We start from the raw sequence: 24,176 nt of genomic DNA, 5'->3' as shown, positions 1-24,176 counted from the left end.
GATTTATAAATTGCCTAGTTTATATAAGATGCAGACCCCAAGACAAAACTAATCTGATCTGTGTCACTGGAAGGAATATCATCATTTGGAGGACCCTACACTAGCAAATTCATGACTCTGATTCAAATAAAATAAGTATGTTCAGTTCTATAAGATTTAGATTTTAATAGGCATGTTAACCAAGTGCCTACTAGATACTAGACGTTGTGTTAAGCACTTTACAATGATAATCTCAATCCTCACAACACATAAAATTAGATGATATTATTATCTCTATTTTATAGATAAGGAAACTAAGGAAGCTAGACTTGCCCAGGGTCACACAGCTAGCTGTGACTTGCCACAGGGTCATATTCCTTCCTTATTTATAAAATACTAGGTTAAATTAGATGATCTTAAAAATCTCTTCCACCTCTAATTCCTGCACATCATAATCAAGAGGCTCTCAATTCACACATAAGGATGTACTGGTAAATGTTTAGCAGCTGTCTCTTCAAGGGAAAAAATTAACATAAAACACCTATTATCTATTACCTTCCAAAGTTCAGAAAATCAACAAATTAAATCCAGCCTCAATTTATGTAATTTGTCAATATCTGAGGTATAAATGCTCACACTGAAAATTTAACAATCAGCTATTGACAATTAGCTGTGTGACCTTGATAAGTCACTTCATTTTTCTGAACCTTAGACTCCTCTTTTAAGTAGCCTTTCTTCTATACCATATTGCTAAGCAAAGGCTGGCTGACCACTAGTTAGATATATTGTGGAAGAATTTTCCTTCCAGGTCACAGACTGGACAAAATGACCTCTGAAATCCCTTGCAACAGAGATTTTGTGATTCTGGAAATAAATAAATGGAAACAAACAAACAAACAAACAAACAACAAACCCAGACATATCTGAAATATGCAAGTAGTTCCTAACTTACAAGGGGAACTATAGCTCCAAGAATTTCTTTTTAAAGACACTTTTTTGTGATTCAGAATGTATTTTCTCTTTATATACTGAGCATTGTATTTTGGGTTCCCTGGCCAGCATACCAAAGCCCATTTAATCCTATTTCAAGGATCTATGATTTCCTCAACATATGTGCTCTCTTCACTGATATAGGTTGCTACCCATTTGTATTTTTTAAAAAAAATATTACCGTCATCCCTTTCACATTGCAGCTTTCCCCATGGTAGTTTTGATACATTGTGGATTGGCATAAGAAATTAAATGGGAATTTTGGGGGAGTTTTGCAGAAACCACAGACAACACTTGAAACCCAACAGATGACATAGAAAAAGTTTAGAAACTCAGAAATGCATAAGATATATGAATAGTATCATATAATTTCAACTATTTTATCTTTTGATACTGTAAATATACACATTTTTTTTACTGTAAACACCCCATAAAAGAAAAAGAAAAAATTCAGACTTCTCTGGTATGAAAAGACAGCCAAAACATTTTACGAAGATTTTCTAGCTTGTGGGGGTGCTACAGCCCTAACCCAATGATATGGAAGGGATGCCTGTATTTATTTATTTTTAGTATTCATTTTCTTTTAAATTTTGAATTCCAGATTCTCTCTCTTCCTCCTACTCTGACCCCACCCAATGAGAAGGCAAGCAAATGATATCAATTAAATATGTGAAATCATGCAAAATATATTTCCACATTAGCTATAGCGCTCGCGCGCGCACGCACACACACACACACACACACACACACACACACACACACAAATGGGGAAATTATGCTTCAATTTGCTCTCAGAGTTCATCAGTTCTCTCTTGGGAGGTGGATAACATTTTTTCATTATTACTTCTTTAGAATTGTCTTTTTGTTGTTCAGTCATGTCCAACTCTTCATGACCCCCTTTGGGGTTTTCTTGGCAAGATACTGGAGTGGTTTGCCATTTCCTTCTCTGGCTTATTTTATAGATGAGGAAACTGAGGCAAAGAGGGTTAAGTGACTTTCCCAGGATCACACAGCTGAGGCCAGATTTGAACTCAGGAAAATGAGTCTTCCTGATTCCAAGCCAAGGACTCTCACCACATGATGCCTTCCATTAGTTGTATTGATCAGATTAGATAAGTCTTTCAGAATTGATCAGCATTTCAACATGATTGTTACTGTGCATAGTGATCTGCTGGTTCTTCTCACTTCAGTTTGCATCAGTTTATATAAGTCTTGCCATGTTTTTTTTTTCCTTAACCACCCCCACATTTTGTAATTTCTTACACCACAATAATACTCCATACTCCATCAAAATCACATGCCAAAACTTGTTCATCTGTTCCTCAACTGATAAGCATCTCCTTAATTTCCAGTTCTTTGCCACCACAAAATATAGGTCCTTTTTATTTTTCTTTGGTCTTTTTGGAGTCTAGACCTAGTAAGAGCAAGGCCAAAGAGTATGTATGCACAGTTTTATAGGCATTTAAGCATAGTTTCAAAGTATTCTCCAGAATGTTTGGACCAGTTCACAACTGTATTAATAATTTATCAGTAGACTTCTTTTCCCTCATCCCCTCTAGCATTTGTCATTTCTGATAGGTATGAGGTGGTACCTCAGAAATGTTTTAATTTACTTTTATTGAATGACTAGAGTATTTTTACGTTTCTCTAAATAGCCTTAATTTCTTTTTTTTGAATACTGCCTATTTGATATCCTTTGACTATTTATCAATTGGTGAATGGCACTTATTTTTCTTTTCTTTTTCTTTTTTTTTTTTTTAAACCCTTGTACTTCGGTGTATTGTCTCATAGGTGGAAGATTGGTAAGGGTGGGCAATGGGGGTCAAGTGACTTGCCCAGGGTCACACAGCTGGGAAGTGGCTGAGGCCGGGTTTGAACCTAGGACCTCCTGTCTCTAGGCCTGACTCTCATTCCACTGAGCTACCCAGCTGCCCCATGAATGGCACTTATTTTTATATTTTTTTCTGTTCTCTATATAATTGAGAAATGAGGTCTTTATTAGAGAAACTTGCTGTAAATTTTTTTTGATATTACCTCATTTTCTATGGTACCTTTTGCCAAAAAGTAGTTTCCTTGATTATCTCTTTTAACTAAGTCTATTTTTGCTTTTGCTTTGTCTGAGATCATGATTGCTAACGCTGTCTTTTCTTATTTAGCTAAAGTATATAGATTCTGTTCCAGCCCTTTATTTGAATTCTATATGGGTCTGTTTCTAGTAGGTCTCCAGTAAACAGCATATTATTGGATTCTCATTTGTAATCCATTCTGCTTTTCTGCTTCTGTCTTATGGATGAACTCATCCATTCATATTCACAGTTATAATTTTGACCTGCATTTCCCTCCATCCTATTTTCTTTTGTTTATCCTTCTCTCTTTTTTTATTCTATCCCTTCTTAATAGTCTGGTTGCTTCTGACCACAGCTTGCCTTAATCTGTCCTCTCTTTATCACTTCCCCCTTAATATCTCTTATCTCTTCACCTCCTATTTCTCCATTGGGTAAGATATTTTTATACCCAACTGAATGTGTGTTTGTATATAATATATTCTCTCTCTGGACTAATTCTAATGAATGAGGCTTAAGCATTTCCCCTCCACTATAAAAACTCTTCCTTGTATACCTCCTTTATGTGAGAAAAATGTCTTCATTCTACCCCTCCCTTCCCCTTTCTTCCAGTTCATCCCTCTTTCACATCTCTCCATTTTTTTGAGATCAACCTAACATAATTGACTTACATTCATGCTTCCTGTCTATGTATACTCCTAACTGTCCTATTAATGATAAAGCTCTTAGGAGTTACATGTGTCATCTTCCTATAAGAGTATAAACAAACTTTTTTGAGTCCTTATGCTTAACCTATCTTTCATATTTATCTTTTTATGCTTCTTGTATTTTGTTATGCACAAAGGGGGTATAGATGAGATAGACAGGAAGGTGCTTCTATAAGCTGGGCCTGACAAGCTGGCTCAAGATCCTTAGGTGGTAAATGGATCTAGGTTGAGTGAGATAGTGATGATCAACTCAGCTAAGCACGTGACCCCACTAACAGTGCCCAAGCCAGAGTTATTGAGGGAGCAGCTGTATATGTTGTTCAGCAGCTCCTCTGGTTCCTTGGCTTGGGGTTCGGTTAGATGATAAAAGTTGGTAATGGGCTAGTTGTTGGTTTTTGAATGGATAATTCGAACTGACTGTGAATTTGATAAATCCCTTTCCCCTTTGGCTGTAACTATTCACTTCCTCTTGGAATGGATGCCAGTCTTCACTTGAATCAAGTTTGAATGGGGTTCAATACTTTGACTCAAAGTGGGTAGGAATCAGGATAAAGAAAGAGGTGTTGGGATTGGCTATGCTAAACCTAATTTTTTTAATATTTTATTTTTTTAAGAAACATTTTCCATGGTTACATGATTCTTGTTTTTACTTTCCCCTTCGCCCCCCATATCCGGAGCATTACCACTGATTTTAACATGTGTAATCAATCAAGACTTATTTACATATTATTGATAGTTGCATTGGTATGGTCATTTAGTGTCTACATCCCCAACCATGCCCGCATCAACACATGTGTTCAAGTGGTTGTTTTTCTTCTGTGTTTCCACTCCTGCAGTTCTTCCTCTGAATGTGGGTAGCGTTCTTTTCCATAAATCCCTCAGAATTGTCCTGGGTCATTGCATTGCTGCCAGTACAGAAGTCCATTACATTCTATTTTACCACAGTTTATCAGTCTCTGTATACAATGTTCTTCTGGCTCTGTTCCTTTCGCTCTGCATCAATTCCTGGAGGTCTTTCCAGTTCACATGGAATTCCTCCAGTTTATTATTCCTTTGAGCACAATAGTATTCCATCACCAACATATACCACAATTTGTTTAGCCATTCCCCAATTGAAGGACATCCCTTTGTTTTCCAGTTTTTTGCCACCACAAAAAGCGTGGCTATAAATATTTTCGTGCAAGTCTATTTATCTATGATCTCTTTGGGATACAAACCCAGCAATGCTATGGCTGGATCGAAGGGCAGGCAGTCTTTTAGAGCTCTTTGGGCATAGTTCCAAATAATAAACAGTATATATCTAAAACCATCAACAAGCATCATATGCAATGGGGATAAATTAGAAGCCTTCCTAATAAGATCAGGAGTGAAACAAGGATGCCCATTATCACCTCTATTATTTAACATTGTACTAGAAACACTAGCAGTAGCAATTAGAGAAGAAAAAGAAATTGAAGGTATAAAATAAGCAATGAGGAGACTAAGCTATCACTCTTTGCAGATGATATAATGGTCTACTTAAAAAATCCTAGAGAATCAACTAAAAAGCTAATAGAAATAATCAACAACTTTAGCAAAGTTGCAGGATACAAAATAAATGCACATACATCATCAGCATTTCTATATATTTCCAATACATCACAGCAGCAAGAGGTAGAAAGAGAAACACCATTTAAAATCACCCTAGACAATATAAAATACTTAGGAATTTATCTACAAAAACAAACACAGGAATTATATGAACACAACTACAAAACACTTTCCAAACAATTAAAACTAGATTTAAACAATTGGAAAAACACTGATATGCTATACCTATTGAGAGTTAAAGGTAATCTAAATCAAAGAGCATCAGGTTGGCATTTGGCTTGAGATTCTTCTCTCCCTCACGGACCCTGGTCAGATTCAGTCATGGTCTAGCCAGTGGTTCCCAAACTTTTTTGACCTACTACCCCCTTTCCAGAAAAATATTACTTATCCCTCTGGAAATTAATTTTTTTTAATTTTAATAGCAACTAATAGGAAAGATAAATGTACCTGTGGCCATCATCACCCCCCCTGGATCACTGCAGCACCCACCAGGGGGTGGTGACACCCACTTTGGGAATCACTGGTCTAGACCAAAGGAAAGGAAGGGGTAGTGATGATCTTCTTGATAGCCGTGTTGTTATCTCTCAGCTTCGTTAGTAATAGGTGAATGAACTTCTAATGGCAATAAGTATGGATGCTGGATCTGCAGGTCTATAGGCCTACCCACTCTTCACCACCCTCTACCTTCCAGAAATTCCCTTCTCAAGACTGAGACCAGGAGTGGCTGAGCCCCTGGGCTTTTATAGAGGTGGTCCCAACAGTCTTTTGCCCTTGGCTCATGCCATCTGGATAAATTCTAAGTTCTATAACTGATGATCTGTCACTCAAGCTGTTCTCCTTCTTTTCCCAGAGGTTATCTATTACAATTTGAATGCCAATTTTTCCTTTCAGCTCTGGGTTTTTCATCAGGAACATTTGAAGTCCTCTATTTCATTTAATGTTGATATCTTTCCAGAAGGATTATGCTTGGTTTTTCTGGGAAGGTATTCTTGGTTGTAATCTTAGCTTCTTTGCCTTCCAGAATATCATATTCTAAGCTCTCCTCTTCTTTAACATAGAAACTGCTAAATCTTTTGAGATCCTGGCTGTCAGTTCATGATATTTGAATTGCTTCTTTCTGACTGCTTGTAATATTTTTTCCTTCACCTGGAAGCTTTGGAATTTGGATGTAATATTCCTGGGAGCTTCTATTTTGGGGATCTCTTTTAGGAGGTGATGGGTGGATTGTTTCAATTTTGCTTTTACTCACTGGTTTTCTTTTATAATTTCTTGAAATATGATGACCGGGCTCTAGGATTTCTGAAATTACAGAATTAATCTTGGGGCAGATGCCATTGTATTCAGTGAGTTTCCTAAAGCATAGGTATAACACTCCTGCTCAATAAATGCAGGTGTCTCCCTATTTCTTCTGGGATCAAACTCCTTTAGCATTAAAAGTTTTTCACAACCTATGCCTTCCTGTTTTTTTCAATTTTATTGTATCTTATTCCCCTCCATATACTTTGCATTCCAACCCTACTATCTTACTTGCTGTTTGGCACAAACAATTCTATATCTCCTATCTCCATGCCTTTTTTCTGGCTCTCCCCCAATGCACTCCTTCCCAGTTCTGATCCTTCAAATCTTTGATTTCTTTCAAGACTCATTTCAAACATTACTTTTCATTTGAAATCTTTCCTGATTCCTCCCAGCTGCTAGTGTAGTTCTTACCAAAACTAATGCATTCCTATACCCTTTGATCCAGCAACACCACTACTAGGTTTGTACCACAGAGCGATAATAAGGACAAATACTTGTACAAAAATATTCATAGTCATACTCTTTGTGGTGGCAAAAAAATTGGAAAATGGAGGGGGAGGTGTCTCTCAATTGGGGAATGACTGAACAATTGTAGTATCTGATAGTGATGGAATACTATTGTGCTATAATGAATGATAACCTGCTTGACTTCTATCTGAGCTGGAAAGACTTCCAGGAACTGAGGCAGAATGAAATGAGCAGAACCAGGAGAACATTTTACACAGAAAATGAAACCTTGTGGGACAATCATGTGTAAACAACTTTGCTACTGATGGCAATCCTGAGGGACTTCTGAGAAAGAATGCTATACACATCAAGAGAAAGAACTGTGGCAATAGAAAAGCAGAAGAAAAACATTTGATTTTTCACTTGTTTATATGGGTATTGGATGTGGGGTTTTGGTTTTTAAAAGATTATTACAAAAATAATTAATATGGAAATAGGTATTGAGTGATAATAAATGTATAAACTAGCAGAATTGCTTGTCGGCTCTGGGAGGGGGAAGGGGAAAAAGGGAGGGAAAGTACATGAATCATGTAACCATGGAAAAATACTTAAATAAAAATAAAAATAAACTAATGCATTCCTTAGAGATAGAGAGAGGTGGTTTTCATCCCACATGTGCTATGCCCACTTTCTTCATTGTAACCAATCATGATCCTTCACCTCTGTGATGCTGGCCAATTATGTGATTCTTGTTCTATGCTTATAGAAATGAGTTGCATCTTCAATTCTGTGTCTTTGGCCAGAGGCAGTTCCATTGGCCCATCCTTTATTTATAGGTTCAGTGCCCTATTATTAAACATATTATCTTGTTTGGAGAATTATCTTTTTGCTAAATTTCACACACAACAGCAAAGAGTGTGCCACATTTGTCTTAGTATCTCAAGCACTTAGCATAATGTTTAGTAATAGGCTTCTTGGTGTTTGTTGAATAGTTGCAGAGGATCACACAATTGGTGGCAGGCAGAGGTCCTGAACACAGTCCTCTGACAGCTGAAATACTTTTGTCTCTTGACTCCTCCCTGCTATGGCTCAGGTCTATGATTCCTTGGGCTCTACCCGGGAGCTCCAATTTATTCAATATTCTACCATTGTAGCCTTTTTCCTTGTCCCAAATGTTTGGTTCCTAGAACAGCATGTCCAGTTGCTATCCTCTCTCAACTCCTGCATTGTGGGAACTGGAAGACTCGAGGCAATGGAAACATTGGGCTCTTTGGTTATGGATTGTTTATTAGAAGTCAACAGCTTTACCATGGTGTTCAGTGAGGGGTAAGAGGCAGTCAAGGGGTAGGGGAAGGTTCATTTGAGAGTAGGTGTTCCAGGTACTAAAGGAAAGGAGAGTGAAGGAGTATAGAAGCATAGCTATACTCAGACAAGGCTGGGAAATCCTTGGGACCAAAGTTTCTGGGATTTGAACTCTGTCACTGCAGCTGCTCATCAAGGAACCAGGGTACATCTGGAGGCAAGAGAGAGATTAAATGCCATCCTTTGTAGCTTTGTATCATCCTTAACAATCTTAAAAGAGTAAATCCAGGATAGCTTTAGCAGGATTTCAGGAGCATGAATTAGGTATTTTTGCTTAAAATTTATATCTCCTTCACCTGTTCTTTATTATTGAAAATCCTTTTAATGGAAGAAGGAGGGACGGAGAGAGGGAGGGAGGGAAAGAGACAGAGACAGAGACAGAGAGAGAGAGAACTTAAAATGCAAATATGGCTGAGAGAATAATTCTCTCATTATTTCTGCAGCATAGCTCTCTGATTAGCTCGCATTGCTCATTTATTTCTCCTGCTGTCTCTCTGAATATTTTCTATACAGAAGGGACACATATGTGTTATGTCTCTAAGTCTTTAGGTTAATATGTGCAGACAAACATTTACAAGCACAAATTACATAATCATATTTATTAGTAGATAATTAACTAGAGGACTGAATTCTTATTTATAGATGTGGCTATTCATATCTCTGGCGAAAACAGGTACATTTAAAGGATTATTTTTTTTGCTACATTCATATTTGAGAATTTGGTCCTTTAACTAAGGCAAGCATGTCACAAAATGCATGTATATGCAAAATTCTGATGAGTTTGCTCTTAAATACATTTTTCAGGGCACACTGCCAGAGTCCAAATTGGTCAGATTTGTTATATTCATGTCAAAAAGTAGAAGCAGCATCTCAGTTCAATACCTGACTGGAGTTGGTCACTTCCTCCTTCTCTCTCTTAAGGATGGTGTGTTCTTTCATCCTGCCTTTAAACTGGTACATCTGGGGGTATCCAGAGATACATAGAAACCACAGAACTTTGACTTAAACTGTTTCAGGGTTCTGGAGACAAATTTGTTTTGGGTGGGATGCATTCCTACTCTTTCCACTGTAGTTTATGAGCTCCTACTAATGTGGTTCCTATTTTATAAATTCAGTCATCATTGGAGACAGCTGGGTGGCTCAGTAGATTGAGAGTCAGGCTCAGAACTGGGGGAGGTCCTGGGTTCAAATCTGGTCTCAGACACTTCCTAGCTGTGTGGCCCTGGGCAAGTCACTTAACTTCCATTGCCTAGCCCTTACCACTGTTCTGCCTTGGAACCAATATGCAATAGATTCCAAGACAGAAGGTAAGGATTTAAAAAAAAATTCAGTCATTATTACATGAGTAATTCTTAAACACAAAAACATTTAATGGTAATGCAAAAAATTAAGAATAACTATAGTATTTGTTATATTGAATCTCTGGGAGCCAGGAGTTCACTTGGTGATTGACAGGTGGATCAGTTGGATGTCGGAATGTTCCCAGAGAGGCATGTGGACAGGAGAGGGCAGTTGGTAGCCCTGGCAGGGGTTCTTGGGTCTTTTACCTGTCCCTGAGGCTGGAGATCAGTGGATCCTGGTCTTTGGGGAAATTGAGACTTGCAAACTCAACCCTGCAAGCTCCTCCTGTGTTTCCTGTATCGTCATCAACCTGTACCCAGACCACCATCTCTGATTCTACTGCCCTAGATATTAGGAAGTCAATCATCTTAGTCATCTAGGTTTCCCAGGGCCCGGGAGGGATCCGGGAATTGGGCAGGAGAAGAAGAAGAGGGTGGAAAAAGAGTGGATATCTCAAAATGATTAGGCTAACATCTACTGAAGAAGGGGGCAGCTGGGTAGCTCAGTGGATTGAAAGCCAGGCCTAGAGACAGGAAGTCCTAGGTTCAAATCTGGCCTCAGACACTTCCCAGCTGTGTGACTCTGGATACGTCACTTGACCCCCATTGCCTACCCTTACCACTCTTCTGCCTTGGAGCTAATACACAGTATTGACTCCAAGATGGAAGGTAAGGGTTTAAAAAAAAAATCTACTGAAGAAGAAGCTGAAAGATTACACAGCAGTTTGCCTGCTCTGGTGTGGCCCTGGCCAGGCTGTACCAGAGAGAAGCTATCATCTTGATTCCTTCATTTGCCTGCAGTTTAGAGATTCATTGCTATCAATTTAATTTAGGGTCTCCCAGTACCTCTGTCCCATACCATTATCCTTCTTTGCCAAATACAACCAAAGTTTTAAAGTACCTTCCTGAATTGATTATTCAAAGCTTATCTGGGAAGGGAGTCACGCAGTCAGATTAATATGTTACCAGGCTGAAGAGCCCAATAAATAATACCAATTAACCCCAGGTGGGTCCTGAAGGGATATCATCCATTGACCTAAAGGATCCTGCCTGGGCAACTGTTATAAAGGAGAGAGGTGTCATCCTATCCTCTCTCTATACTCCATCTACATCTATATCTAATAGATAGGAGTATCAGAGGGGGGTGTCCCTTTTAATATAACATATTACAGTACCTCAATATAAAGCAAATGAAAGGATGAACATTATTATAATAGTATTCTTGTATTACATTATAATAGCTTCATAACATATAATTTATTATTATTATTATTATCATTAGCCTACCCTTAAAGCTGGGGCAGCTAAGGGACATAATGGATTACATGCTGTGTCTGAAATCCAGAAGACTCATTTTCATGAATTCAAATCTGTCCTCAGACATTTATTGGCTGAGTAACCCTGGGCAAGTCACTTTCCCCTTTTTGCCTCCGTTTCCTCATCTGTAAAATGAGCTGAAAAAGGAAATGACACAGTACTCTAGTAACTTTGCCAAGAAAATCCCAAATGGAGTCACAAAGAATCAGATGTGATTAAAATGGCTCAGTAACAACAACTCTTAAAGTTGAGTCACACCCTTCCACCAAAATACACAATGCCTTTGTGGTGGCTGTGGACTCCTACTTGGTAAGTCTAGGAAAGAGACACACAAGTAAGGACTGTACATGTGTTCAGACAACTCACAACTTTGACTACAGAATTGATGTCCTTGTTTTCTTCAGGAACCATCTGAAGCCCCATACAAAGCCATTTTTCTACTATCTGCTCCCCTTTTGATACTCACAACTCTGCTGCTTCTACTCTCTAACTTATGAAATAGTAGCAAACTCTTTTAATTCTCAATCATTCTTGAAAGGATGCTAAGAAAGTGTTGTGCTATTTTTAGTGATGAACAATTACTTAAGCTACAAAAATTGCAAGGAATTTCCTTGGGTTGGCTCTCTGGGAAATTCAACCCACTCTAGATAGCTCTTCATACAATAGGATTCTGCATCATCTAATCAGCTTTCAGTATTTTGTTTACTAGAAAACAGAATTCAAATCAAATCTCTTAAGGTTCACTCTGTGCAATGCAAACAAACCCAATCAACTCTTTACTTAACAGCATTCTGCTTTGTTCAATCACATTCAAACCCATGTTTCTAGCAAAGTAACTGCAAGACTCTTCTTCTCTTCTCCTTTGCTTTTCCCTCTCAAACCAGAGTGGGGAAATTGAGAACAACTAGGTAACTGAGCTAGTGCTGAAGGCTTATATTGCAATAGAGTTCAGTTCTCTTCCAATCAAGTTTCTCCCAACCTTTTTATCAGTCAATCTACAAAGCAATATCTCTCTTAAAGTATAGAAGCTAAAGCTTTCCTATTCCTATAGGCATTTTCTATACTCTCCTCCTGGGTTCTTCCTTTCTCTTGTTCTGAAATTTTCACTCCTTCTAAGAGCTCTCATCAGAGCCTCATGATTCTCAATGACTCATCTTTCCCTTCAGAGATAACTCATGGACTCCAACTTTCTGTTGGTTATGCAATTTTATTTAATTTTTCCATATTCTTCAAAAAGTTGTTTGAGATACTATTATGTGAGTTTTAACTTCTCAAATTCTAACATGTCACATGCCAAGGAGAAGGACCATCAAGCTTTGCAGTCTGAGTCATCTATCTCTATCTTCAGTTTTTGTAAATAGACTCTCCTCATTCTTTTGCCCAGGCTTTCCCTCTGCTAAGTAGAGCTTTACTATGAAAACATCAAAGCCAGCAGATGCATCTGCTAAGACCTGATGGAGCATAACCCTAAGTGTAACCTTTACATTTAAGACTTTTGTTATGAGCTAGGTCCGGAGATGGGAGGTCCTGGGTTCAAATCTGATCTCAGATACTTCTTAGCTGTGTGATCCTGGGCCAGTCTTTTGACCCCTAATGCCTAGCCCTTACCATTCCTCTGCCTTAGAACTAATTCATAATATTGGTTTTAAAATGGAAGGTAAGGGTGGGTTTTTTTAAGGCTTTACTTATATCAAAATAATTCATTCTTTTGTTGTTATTCAGTTACAGCTGACTCTTCATAACCTCAGTCAGGGTTTTCTTGACAAAGTTACTGGAGTGGTTTGCCATTTCCTTCTTCAGTTCATTTTACAGATGAGGAAACTGAGGCAATCAGAGTTAGGTGACTTGTCCAGTCAGCTTATAGCTTGTAAATACCTGAGGCTGGATTTGAACTCAGGCCTTCTTGACTCCAGGCCAGGCTCTCTATCCACTGTACCATCTTGCTGCCAACAATAATTACTTCACCACTTGGCAAGCCTGAAATTCTTTTTTTCCCCCCACTTCAAATTTTCATTCAGTCACTTGATTCAGAAAAGCGATCATGAAGTTTGAATGAAAATGAAAGAAATTTCATCTTTTAAAACAAATCAGAAATAATTTAAAGAACTCTGATGAAAAATTGTTCTCTTTCTGGTTCACTAAATTTGTGTAAGGAAAGGAAGAGGATTATCTTTTGAATCATGTTTGGGATTTCCTGATTCTTTTCTAGTTGGTTTCTTATATGTCTTTGAAGAGAATACAATCTTGGGCTCCTTCCCAGTTTTTCAGTTTTAATCCCACTCCTGGTGTGATATCTTTGAGGTAAATAAGATGGTGTAGATGAAGGGATGGCTTTGGATTCAATTAGTCCCCCTTATTTAACCAGAGAGGTCAATAGTTAAAGAAATAATGATTTTTACTGATAACTACCCACAGTGTGTTTATGGTGCCATTGAACCTTTTTAATCAGAGGAAATCTAACCAATGTAGACGTGTGTGTGTGTGTGTGTGTGTGTGTGTGTGTGTGTGTGTGTGTGTGTGTGTGTAGGGAGGGAGGGGAAGAGGGCCTGACTGTAGGGGAAAGAAAGTCAATTTGAATAAGTAAATCATCTAGTATCTAGGTTCTACCAAACATCTTAGTGCAATGTTGCGCTTTAATTCCTTTAAACTGCACCAAGACTTTTGAGACACCTTGTATTTCCAAATAAATGCAGTGTTATCATTTCTAAGTACCTTTTGGTAGCAGGAAGAATTCACCTATTATTTCACTTGATATAGAAAGTTCTCAGGGATGAAATTTCAATAATCAGTGCAGATCGGTAACTCTTTTACTGTTGATAGTGCTAGAAAGTTGCCTGGAATACTAAGGTACATAGTGACTTAGCCAAAGTGCCAGAGCCAGGATATGTCAGAGTGAGTATTTGAACCCAGTTCTTCAGGCAGTTAGGTGGTGCAGTGGAGAGAGCGCTGGGCTTTGAATCAGGGAGACATCTTCCTGAGTTAGAATCTGGCCTCAGAAATTTCTTAGTTGCATGACCTTTGGTAAGTCACTCAACCCTGTTTGCCTCAGTTTCCTCATCTGTAAAATGAGCTGGAGAAGGAAATGGCAAACCACTCCAATACCTTTGCAAGAAAACTCCAAAATGGGAGGTCATGAAGAGTCAAACACAACTGAAATGATTCAACCACAACTTCTGGATTCCAAAGCTGACTAGTTATCCTCTACGCCAGAGTGCTCCTCAATCAATCAATAAACATTTATTAAGCATCTACCATGTGCCAGGCACCAGGCTTGGAATATTTAAAAAATGGCAAAAGACAAAGGACTTACAATATTCTTTCTTTATACTTTTTACTGTACTTGCCAGGATTGTAAATATCGCACCTATCTAAGCTCTGAAATGACTTTTCCAATTTCGAACTTATAATTATATTACTGTTGTTATTCTGCTCTACTACCTGAATTCCTGGGGACAGTGGGCTCAACCCTAAAATGTTTCTTAAAGAGCATTCTTCCCACCATGTTCACTTCTGGGTGCTGAACGGATGGTAGAAAAGTTATTCCTTTGCTATGCAAGGACATAGAATCTTTGCTGCAAGGCTGAGTCAAGCAGATAAAAGTATTCTTCCTCATTGACTTCAGTTGCTGTGTCTTGGCCCTAGATTCCTATTGATGCACTTGTACCTGACATTTCAAAGTTCATAAAGTTGTAGCCTTGTCTGTTCCGTCTTTGATACATAAGGAAAAAAAAGAAACACACGCACAAAATAAAAGAAACAGAAATACCATGTATTCATAACGACATGGCAGGGGTCAGCTAGGTGGATCAGTGGATCAAGAGATGGAATCCCAGAGATGGAATACCCTGGATTAAAATCTGACCTCAGACACTTCTTCGCTGTGTGACCCTGGCAAAACACTTGGTCTCCAGTGCTTAGTCCTCACCACTCTTCTGCCTTGGAACCAATACAATGTATTAATTCTAAGTTGGAAGGCAAGGGTTTAATATCCATATAATCTCTCCCTTCTTCTCCCAGACCACCACCTCAGTCTGCTACTGAATTGTTACCTTATTTTTTATTTATTTTAAAATTTTGTTACCCTGTTAATTCTTTTTCTTACTGATTTCAAAGGCAAAGGGTTCTGATGTTATTTCATAGATCACTAAAGAGCAAAATCTTTTTCATTAATTAGTTAATTGCTCAGTTAGCTCAGCCTCTTACTCCTCTCTTAGATTACATTTCTTTTTCTACTCTCAACCCTGAATTTATAGATTTGTATAGTATTACTATTACTGGTGATATAATTTATTAATAATAACAAATAATATAGACATAAATATTTAAACAATGTATCAGCAGTGAGGAAGGTCACAGCCATAAATGAATAACTTTTTAAACCAAGAAGTAAAGAAATTAAAGATTCTTTTCATGTGTTATCAACAGTTATTTCTCTGATATAGGAAGGCAGGGGAAAAGTTACTAGACTTTTCACTCATCATTAACTTGTAGCTCTTCTAAAGCTCTGGAATTACAGTCTAGTAAATCAATTCTCTTCAGAATGTAGGATATTCAGTTCCTCTCAGAGTAAACATTCTTACTCAATTCTCCTCAGAAATTTTAGTTAACTTCTTGAGAGAAAAAGATTTAACTTAATTCAATTCTCACTAGGAAGGAAAAATAGTTTAGCTTATTCCCCTTCAGTGTCCTCAGTGTCAATTCTCCTCAATATCTTCATAGAATGGTAATTAAAGTCTCTTAAAGATAATACTCCACTGTCCAAGTGTCTCGAAGACTCTCTTTCTCCAGTGGCTCTTAACTGTCAATCTCTTTAGAATGACAGTTCTATTAGTCTTCTCTCAGTGCCTCACTACAGTTAACTGTCAGTCTCCATGATTCTTTTCCCTCTCCAAGGTAAAGTAAGAGTATACAAAGTCTCTGAGAGAAGGGTTATGGAAATGAGCTATATTTGTAAAGCTCCATGCAAATTTTAGCACATTCTAGAAATGGCAGTTATTATAGTTATATGGCATAATTTTGAGACTTTTTTTTTTTTACCACCATCATCCCCTTGGACTTCCTTCAGGTTTTTTGATAGCCTTTCTAAAATGTGACAATCAGAACTGAACAGAATATTCTAGATGTGGTCTGACCAAGACACAGTATAACGGGGCAGTTTCCTCACTATTTTTTGGATACAATTTCTTTGTTCATTACTAAGATTGCATTAGCTTTCTGTGTGGCCATACTATGCTGTTAGTTCATATCACTTAGATTCCACTAAAACCACCATTTCTTTTTTCAGATGAGCATGCCTATTGCATCTTGTACTTTTGATGTTGATTTTTAAAATATAAGGGTAGGACCTTACATTTGTCACTATCAAATGTCATCTTATTAGATTTAGAGCAGCATTCTAGCCTGTCAAAGTTCTTTATCTCCTGACTCTTTAATCTAGTATGCTGGTTATTCCTCCCAGCCTGGTGTCATCTGCAAATTGATAAGTATGCCCTGAATGCTTTTATCCCAGAAAGTGATAACAATATTAAAACACTAGAGGGCAAAGCCCAGATTTCTGGACCACTCTATTTGAGTCCTCCTCCAAATTGACAGGAAACCATTAATAACTACCCTTTAAGTCTGGTCATTCAAACAGTCCTGAATCCTTCTAACTATAATATTTTTGTACTCCATGTTTTCTAAAAGAGGAAAAGCCATGGTTAAATTATTTGTAAAAATTTAAGTAGCTATACTGTCAGTATTTCTCTAATCTGGTTTGGTAACAAAGTTTAAGAAAAAGGGAAGAAAGAAAATTAGGTTAACGTGACATGACCTATTCTTAATGATGATGATAGCTAGCATTTATATAGCACTTTATGGTTTACAAAACACTTTACAAATAGAATCTTAAATTCCCTTCCACAAGAACATAATTACAGATGAGGCAATTGAGGCAGACAGAGGTTAAGTGACTTGCCCAAAGTCAAACAGTTAGAAGGTATCTAAGGCTAGATTTCAACTCAGATTTTTCTGAAACCAGATCCAGTATTCTATCAACTGCAGGACCCAGCTGCTACAAAAACATGCTAATTCTTTATGATCTTTGCTTCCTTTTCTAAATATTCATTAACCATCCCTTTAATAATATATTATAAGATTTTCCTAGGAATCAAAGTCTAGCTTACCAGCTTATGGTTTGTGGCCTCTTTTTTTCTCTTTTTTGAAAAATTGAGACATTTGTCTTAATTTAATACCACAATCCTTTCCCTATTCTTCATAGTTTTTCAAATATCACTGAAGTGGCTCAGCAATTATGTCTGTCAGATCTCTAAGCACTCTAGGATGTAGCTTGCTTATATGGTTCTATTTGATTTGAATGAATATTATTAGGTATGAAGGTATTCTCCTGCTCTATTTATCTTGGTTATTGACTCTCTACTAGCTATTTTGGTTCATTCTTTCCAATCTGAAGATCATTCTCTTTGGCAGAGCAAACAGAAGCAATCAGAGCTGCGCAGATCTGCCATGCCTCATCATCATTATCCATTATCATTGCCCTTCCCGCCCCTAAGCAGTGATTCTATACCTTCTTTTATCCTTTCTCCAAAGAGAGCTTTAAAAAAGTCAGATTTGTGTTGTTCTTAGCTTTCCTTATTGACTACAGCTTGTTTAGAGTTTTTATACTCCTGACATTACTCTTACCTGACTAAGCTATGATTCTGTATTAATCCTTAATCACTTGCCCTTGTTTCAATCTTTTAAAATTCTAAATTCTAAACTAGTGTACCTAATGTATCCACATTATTTTATTTAGCAAGATACAACTTTTACCTCTTGCCATAACTTTTTCTCTCTTTTGAGAAAATCCTTTGATTTTGTTCTAATATACATTTTGTTGCTATTGAAATTATTGAGTACTTCAGGAAAATCATTTTAGTGACAAATTGCCATGTGGAGAGTCTTGAGGCAGGCAGAACCACTGGAAGATTATTGCAATAGTTGAAATATGAATTTATGAGGTACTGTGCCAGGGTGATGGCAGTATGAGGGGTTGGAAGGGAATATATTTGAGAGATACTGCAGAGATGAAATCAATAAGCCCTGGCAACAGATCAGATATAGGGACAGAGATAGTGAGGAGTGGAGAAGAGCATCTACATTGTGAGCATGACAGACTTGGAAGATGTTGTTGACCTAGATAGTAATAGGGAAGTTAGGAGGAGAGAAGAATTTAGAAGAAAAGATAATGAGTTTTCTTTTGGACATATTGAATTTACAACATCTACTGGACACCCAGTTTGACTTATCTGAAAGGCAATTGAAATATGAGACTGAAAGTTGGCAGAGAGGTAGCTCTTATTGCTCTTTTGCTTAGCTCTGATAGTCAATAACGAATCTAAGACAGAAGGTAAGGGTTTTTAAAAAGTCTGTAGGGGCCTCTGTGACTACCAAGTGAAGCAGTATAGACGGAGAAGAGAAGAGGTTCCAGGGCAGAACCTTATGTGACAACACCTGTTATAGAGTGACCTGGATAAAGATCCAGCAAAGGAGGCCAAGGAGTGATCTGATAGGTCAGAAGGCAACCAGGTTATAGCAGTGTTCTGAAAACCTAGAAAGAAGAGGATATTGAGGAGAAAAGGACAATGTCAAAGGCTGCAGAGAAATTAAGGAGAATGAGGATAGAGAAAAGGTTATTGGATTGGGTAAATTAAGAGAACACTGGTAACTTTGGAAGGAGTAGTTTCATAGATTTTCTACTTTGAGTCTATCTTCTTAATATAGTATGCTAACCTGCAGATGCTCCACAAACCTTCACTTCCCCACACCCCACTCCTTGTCTTTAACATATCCAGATCCTTTTGCCTGGGATATATCCTTGTAGAGCCATACCCTAATCTTGTGGTGGATTTGGCAGTAAGACATCTTCTCCCCCAGTTTAGTGCCCCTTTGAACTGATTTCTTGGCTCCAGGTAAATATATTCTTATTATCTCTTGTTAGCAGTAGTCATCCTTAGCCAAGAGCTTGTCATAATTTAGTCAAAATCAGTTCTTAATAATGTATCATATAAGAACAAATGAGATCATATTTGTAAAGCACTTAACATAATATCTGGCACATAGTAGCTACTTAATAAATGTCTGTTTCTTCCTCCCCACCTCCACTATATCTATAACACTCATTTATGCAGTAAGGATGTATAGATTTAGAAGCTGATGAAATATTAAAGGAATCCTTCATTTCTTGAGTCCTTGGTTTTAAAAGTTACTAGTTTTATAGGAGTTTCTACTTTCATAAATTTAAGGCTGTAACAATCTGCAAAAGAAATTGTGTAGAATATTTTACCTCATAAGGAGCACAGACAAATATTCTTATGAAGAATCATTTTAAAGTGATGTTTCAAATGAAGGTACGATATCTCTATGCCTGAGAGAATGCCTTACAACAGGAATGCTATGTTTATCTGGATTCAGCATATTCTATCACACACACACACACACACACACACGCACGCACGCACGCATGGCCAGGTGCATTCCAAAAATTTCTGTGAGTGGAGCAATCTATTACTGACAACTCAGCTCTTTGATTCATTGTTTCTGGCTTCTAAACTGCATAGCACCTGGGTATCTTGCACCTGAGGCTCTCAGCAAAATGATCACAGGTTCCCGGTACTTTTTAGGCCTATATCCACTAAAAAAAAAAAAAATCAGAATACATGGATGGCTTACTTTTATTCTTCAGTTTTCAGGAATGTGTTTACTTTTACTAGTTACCAAGATGAGAACAATTCGTTCAAAGTAAAAGCATTTATTTAATGAAATATAATTTTTAAAAAGGAGTAGCAAAATATTTCCCTTATAAACTTAGAGTATTAGGAGCAGCTAGGTGACTCAGTGGATAGAGAATTGGGCCTAGAGATAGGAGGTCTTGGTTTCAAATCTGGCCTCAAATACTTCCTAGTTGTGGAACAATTTGGCAAGTCACTGAACCCCAATTGCCTAGCCATTACTGTTCTTGCCTTGGAACCAATACTTAGTATTGATTCTAAGACAGAAAGTAAGGGTCTTAAACAAATAAATGAATAAACTTGGGGCATTATTCATTCACAAATACACAGACCATTATTGGGAAGAATGGACATGCCTAAGAAACTTATGTTGAAGGGTCCATATATAGGAAACACATGACTAAGGCAACACATCTTCTCCATATCCAATATGGTAGAACTGTCATTATCTTTGGGTAATGTTATTGGGTTGTTTCTATTAGGCCGATTCTCTACTGGTTTCATGTGCAAGTTTCATTTCAAGCTGTTAAGCACTCCACCTCTGTGGAGTACACAGTCTCTGCCAGATGTTGCTCCCTGCTAGTCTTATGTAATCTTATTAGATTGTGACCTGTGCTAGTCTTGTGATTGTAGGTTTTTCCTCTACTACCAATTCCAGACTTCATATCCTTAAGGCACAAGCTAGTCATCTTTGTTTCTATTAGTGTGACAGAGAGAAATTCTCTCCCTGTTTATAATAGACTTTTAAGTCATAGGTATTGCTCTGAGCCACACCTGGAACAGTACTAAATCTGCTTTATGAACTTACTTCCTCATTCGAGTAGAAAACATATCTTTATCCCATTCCTCTATCTGACTTAAGGTTAGAAAATCATCGCTTCCTAATTGACAATACTTATGGAGAACCTATGTTTTCCAAAATGTGTATGTTTGTCACTAAGAATTTTTCCAGAGTCTCAAAATCCTTTGAGTCTTGCCATACAAATTAATCTGAGCAAGCATCAAAGTTAAATGGAAAGGGCAAAGTCATTGTCTTCTTATTGCTGGACTACATTTTGGGCTTTAGTATATATATCTGACCAGCAGGAAACTACCTTACAGTTGCAGATTTCTGTATTCATGTGCCAGTTTCCCTGAGGGATTTATGTATGTATGGGGAGTATAAGGGCTTCACATTGTCACAGCTATAGAATAGAGTAAATGGTAGCAAAAGTAGTACTGGACATTATGGAGGATAAACTATAGGGAATGGATAGGAATCCATCAATCAGCATTTATGAAGTACCCACTATGTGCCAGGTACAAACTATGAGGAAAGTACTAGAACTTAACAGGAACAAAAAGAGATAAAAATGAGGTGGGGGAATTCACAGAAGCTGAAGTTCTAAAGTTAGGTATAGTGGAGATGGTGGGTAGGAAGTTCTAAAGTTAGGTGTAGTGGACATGGTGGGTAGGAAGTGGAAGGGAAGGCAACTAAAAAACAACAGGTGGAGATAACAAAACTAAGATGGCAGAAATGAGGGAGAAGAAAGAATACTGAAGATTTGCCTTATTTAAACAAAGCCACTATTAATAGTTTTGAAGTCTTATCCAATTGATTTAAACCAACACTTTACTTTCCTGAATTTGAACTCTTGTAAGTTCTGAATTATGGGAATTGAGTAATACATTTTTATTAAACTGGATACATTTTTATTAAACTAGGTTCTATTTTGATCCATGCTTTTATCTACATAAATTTTAGAATTATCTTGAATCACCTATAGTTACAGTATTTTGGGCAGAGAAGTCATAAATTATGATACTATTTTGTCACATTTTCCTGATTAACTACATATTTTTGTATTTCACTCAAAATATTATTCAAATTAATTGATAATAATGATGGCAATAAAAATAAAAATAACAACTAGCATTTAGATAGTTGTCTAAGATTTTTAAAGTAGTTTACATTAATTATTTTATTGACTGTCATAACAACACAATGAAGTAGACAATATTATTAGAATACCCATTTTACAGATGAGGAAATATAGACTCAGAGGTGTTAAAACAACTTGGCCAAAGTCACAGATCTAGTAAGTATTTGAGACAAGGATTAAAATTCTGGTCTTCCTGACTGCAATGTCAGCTTCTTTATCCACTATGCCAAATTTTATAGGTAATAGAATGCTGTATCTTTGCCTCTTTGGAAATAAACAAAATTAGGGTTCAAATTCAAGAGACAGTGAAATCAAAGCATTCACTTCCAAAATTTCAAAGAAAAATGTAAAATGGACACAAGCCCAAAAGGAGTTCTGGGAAGAGCTTTCAAAAGACTCTAAAAACCAAATATGAGAGATTGAGGAAAATTAGAAAAATAAAATAAACAGTGCAAGAAAATTGGAAAATTATGAAAGAAAGGTCAACCAATTAGAAACAGAGATCCAAAAACTCAATGAATAAAATAATTCATGAAAAATTAGAATTGGGCAAGAAGCTGATAACTTCTTAAGATAAGAAGAAATAATAAAACTAAATGAAAAAGTTGAAATATAGAACAAAGTATGAAATGTCTTATTACAAAAGCAACAAAAACAGATTGAGAAGAGATAATATAAGAGTGAAAGGTTCTTATGGGAATTGTATATTCACCAAATATGTTATTTTGTTTATGATATACAAATGTGGTTCCCTACACTGCAGTCTACCTAAGAGGTACTAAACAAATGTTAACTGATAATGCTTTTCTTCTTCCCCTGGGTTTATATGAAGTACCTCTTTCCTCTTGGAATCTATTGATGGATATATATATATATATATATATGTATATACATATATATATATATATATATCCATGTACACATATACAAACACACACAAACAAACTTGAACATACTTTCCATGAACACTTCCACTTTCTATGTATACATGCTTGGTTGGCACATACTTTCCAAGAAAACACCCACCACTCTGGTTGGCTTGCAAGAGTAAGATGCTGTTGTTTCATAGACTAGTGGGACTTAAAGAACCTAAAAGTCATCTAGTTCTATTCCATTTTCTAAAAGTGGCCTTGAGAGGCTGAGTGAATAACTCACTGTCATTTGGTTAGTGGCAAAGCTTGAATGAGAAGACAAAAGTACTACTTTTCCCCTTATGTCACACCATAGTCTAGCATCCTACATACAGACTTTGGAACTCTCCAGATTATATAGCCAAGTCTCTAATTAATGTAACTAACAAATCCTACAAAATGGTTGCATGTATTTAAATTCCTACTATTTAAAAATAAAATTGTGTTATATGTGGTAACTGGTTCCAGTTCAATTAAAATATGTGGTATGAATGCAAATAATGCAACCATTTCTGGAGATTTGTTATTTACACTAATCGGAAACTGACTATTTTTCTGATAGAGGGAGTTATTACTTCTCAACATCTGTTGAGGATGTCTTTTAAAAGTGTTCTTTTAAGAACAACTCTGACTAACACAATGACACATTACGAGTCCAAAGAAATGAAGATGAAACATACCATCCACCTTCTGACAGAAGTGATGCACTTAATGTGGAGATAGAGACCTGCATTTTTGTACGTGGCTAATGTGGGAATTTGTTTTGCCAGACTATGTAGGTATATATTGAGGGCTTTTTGAAAATTGCTCAAATGGAAGTAGGAGAGAGAGATTGATTTTAAAATATTCATAAGAATTAAATTCAGAAAATATTAAGAAAAAAGAAAAAAGAATAATCCTCTTTCATGTACAATTATATTTATTTTTTAAATCTTTTTTTCCTCTGTTTTTAAAAAAATAGACTGGGAAATGAAGACACTCATTTTGAATTAAACATGGCCAGTGATGGATGTGAAGTGCATCGTTTTGATCCTAGTATTAAATCAGCTCATGTCCAGGAGAGTCAACACCTTTGGTTTCATCGCTTGTCCATTGATTGGAGGGATCCTCATCCAGCTATTGCTGTCCAGAAGCTACACAGTAACACAAAGAAACTGGGAACCATTTTGAATGAATTTGGACACAACAAGGTCAGAATTCAGCATTTCAATTTATAATGTCATCCTTTGTGTCAGAGTCCTCCATGACATGAAGTTCCCAGGTGCATTTAGGGAAAATGTCTTACTCTTTTAGCTTTTCCTCCCAGGAAACATGAGAATACATACTTACAGGTCTATATGATTTTTTTTCTTTAAAGAAAACAAGACATAAATATTTTAATGAATTATCTAATTCTACAGAGTCACAATCCTGAATATGTGGCTGCGTGACACCTTAGAGCTGTGATGGCATACCTTTTATAGACTGAGGGCCCAAACTGC

The 24,176-nt window shown here is 36.9% G+C and overlaps 1 protein-coding gene across 1 annotated transcript in view; it reads left to right on the top strand.

The window, feature by feature from the left end:
• METTL24 (methyltransferase like 24) overlaps positions 1-24,176 on the top strand; it is a 186,347-nt gene that overhangs the window by 82,583 nt on the left and 79,588 nt on the right. Inside the window, exon 4 of the mRNA XM_044674344.1 lies at positions 23,657-23,885. Coding sequence (XP_044530279.1) covers positions 23,657-23,885 — 229 coding nt within the window. The remainder of the gene's footprint in view (positions 1-23,656; positions 23,886-24,176) is intronic.

This window comes from Gracilinanus agilis, chromosome 4, assembly GCF_016433145.1.
Source record: "Gracilinanus agilis isolate LMUSP501 chromosome 4, AgileGrace, whole genome shotgun sequence".
Classification (NCBI taxonomy): domain Eukaryota; kingdom Metazoa; phylum Chordata; class Mammalia; order Didelphimorphia; family Didelphidae; genus Gracilinanus; species Gracilinanus agilis.
Note: the sequence above shows the minus strand (reverse complement) of the source record. Positions and strands in the feature narration are given on the sequence as shown.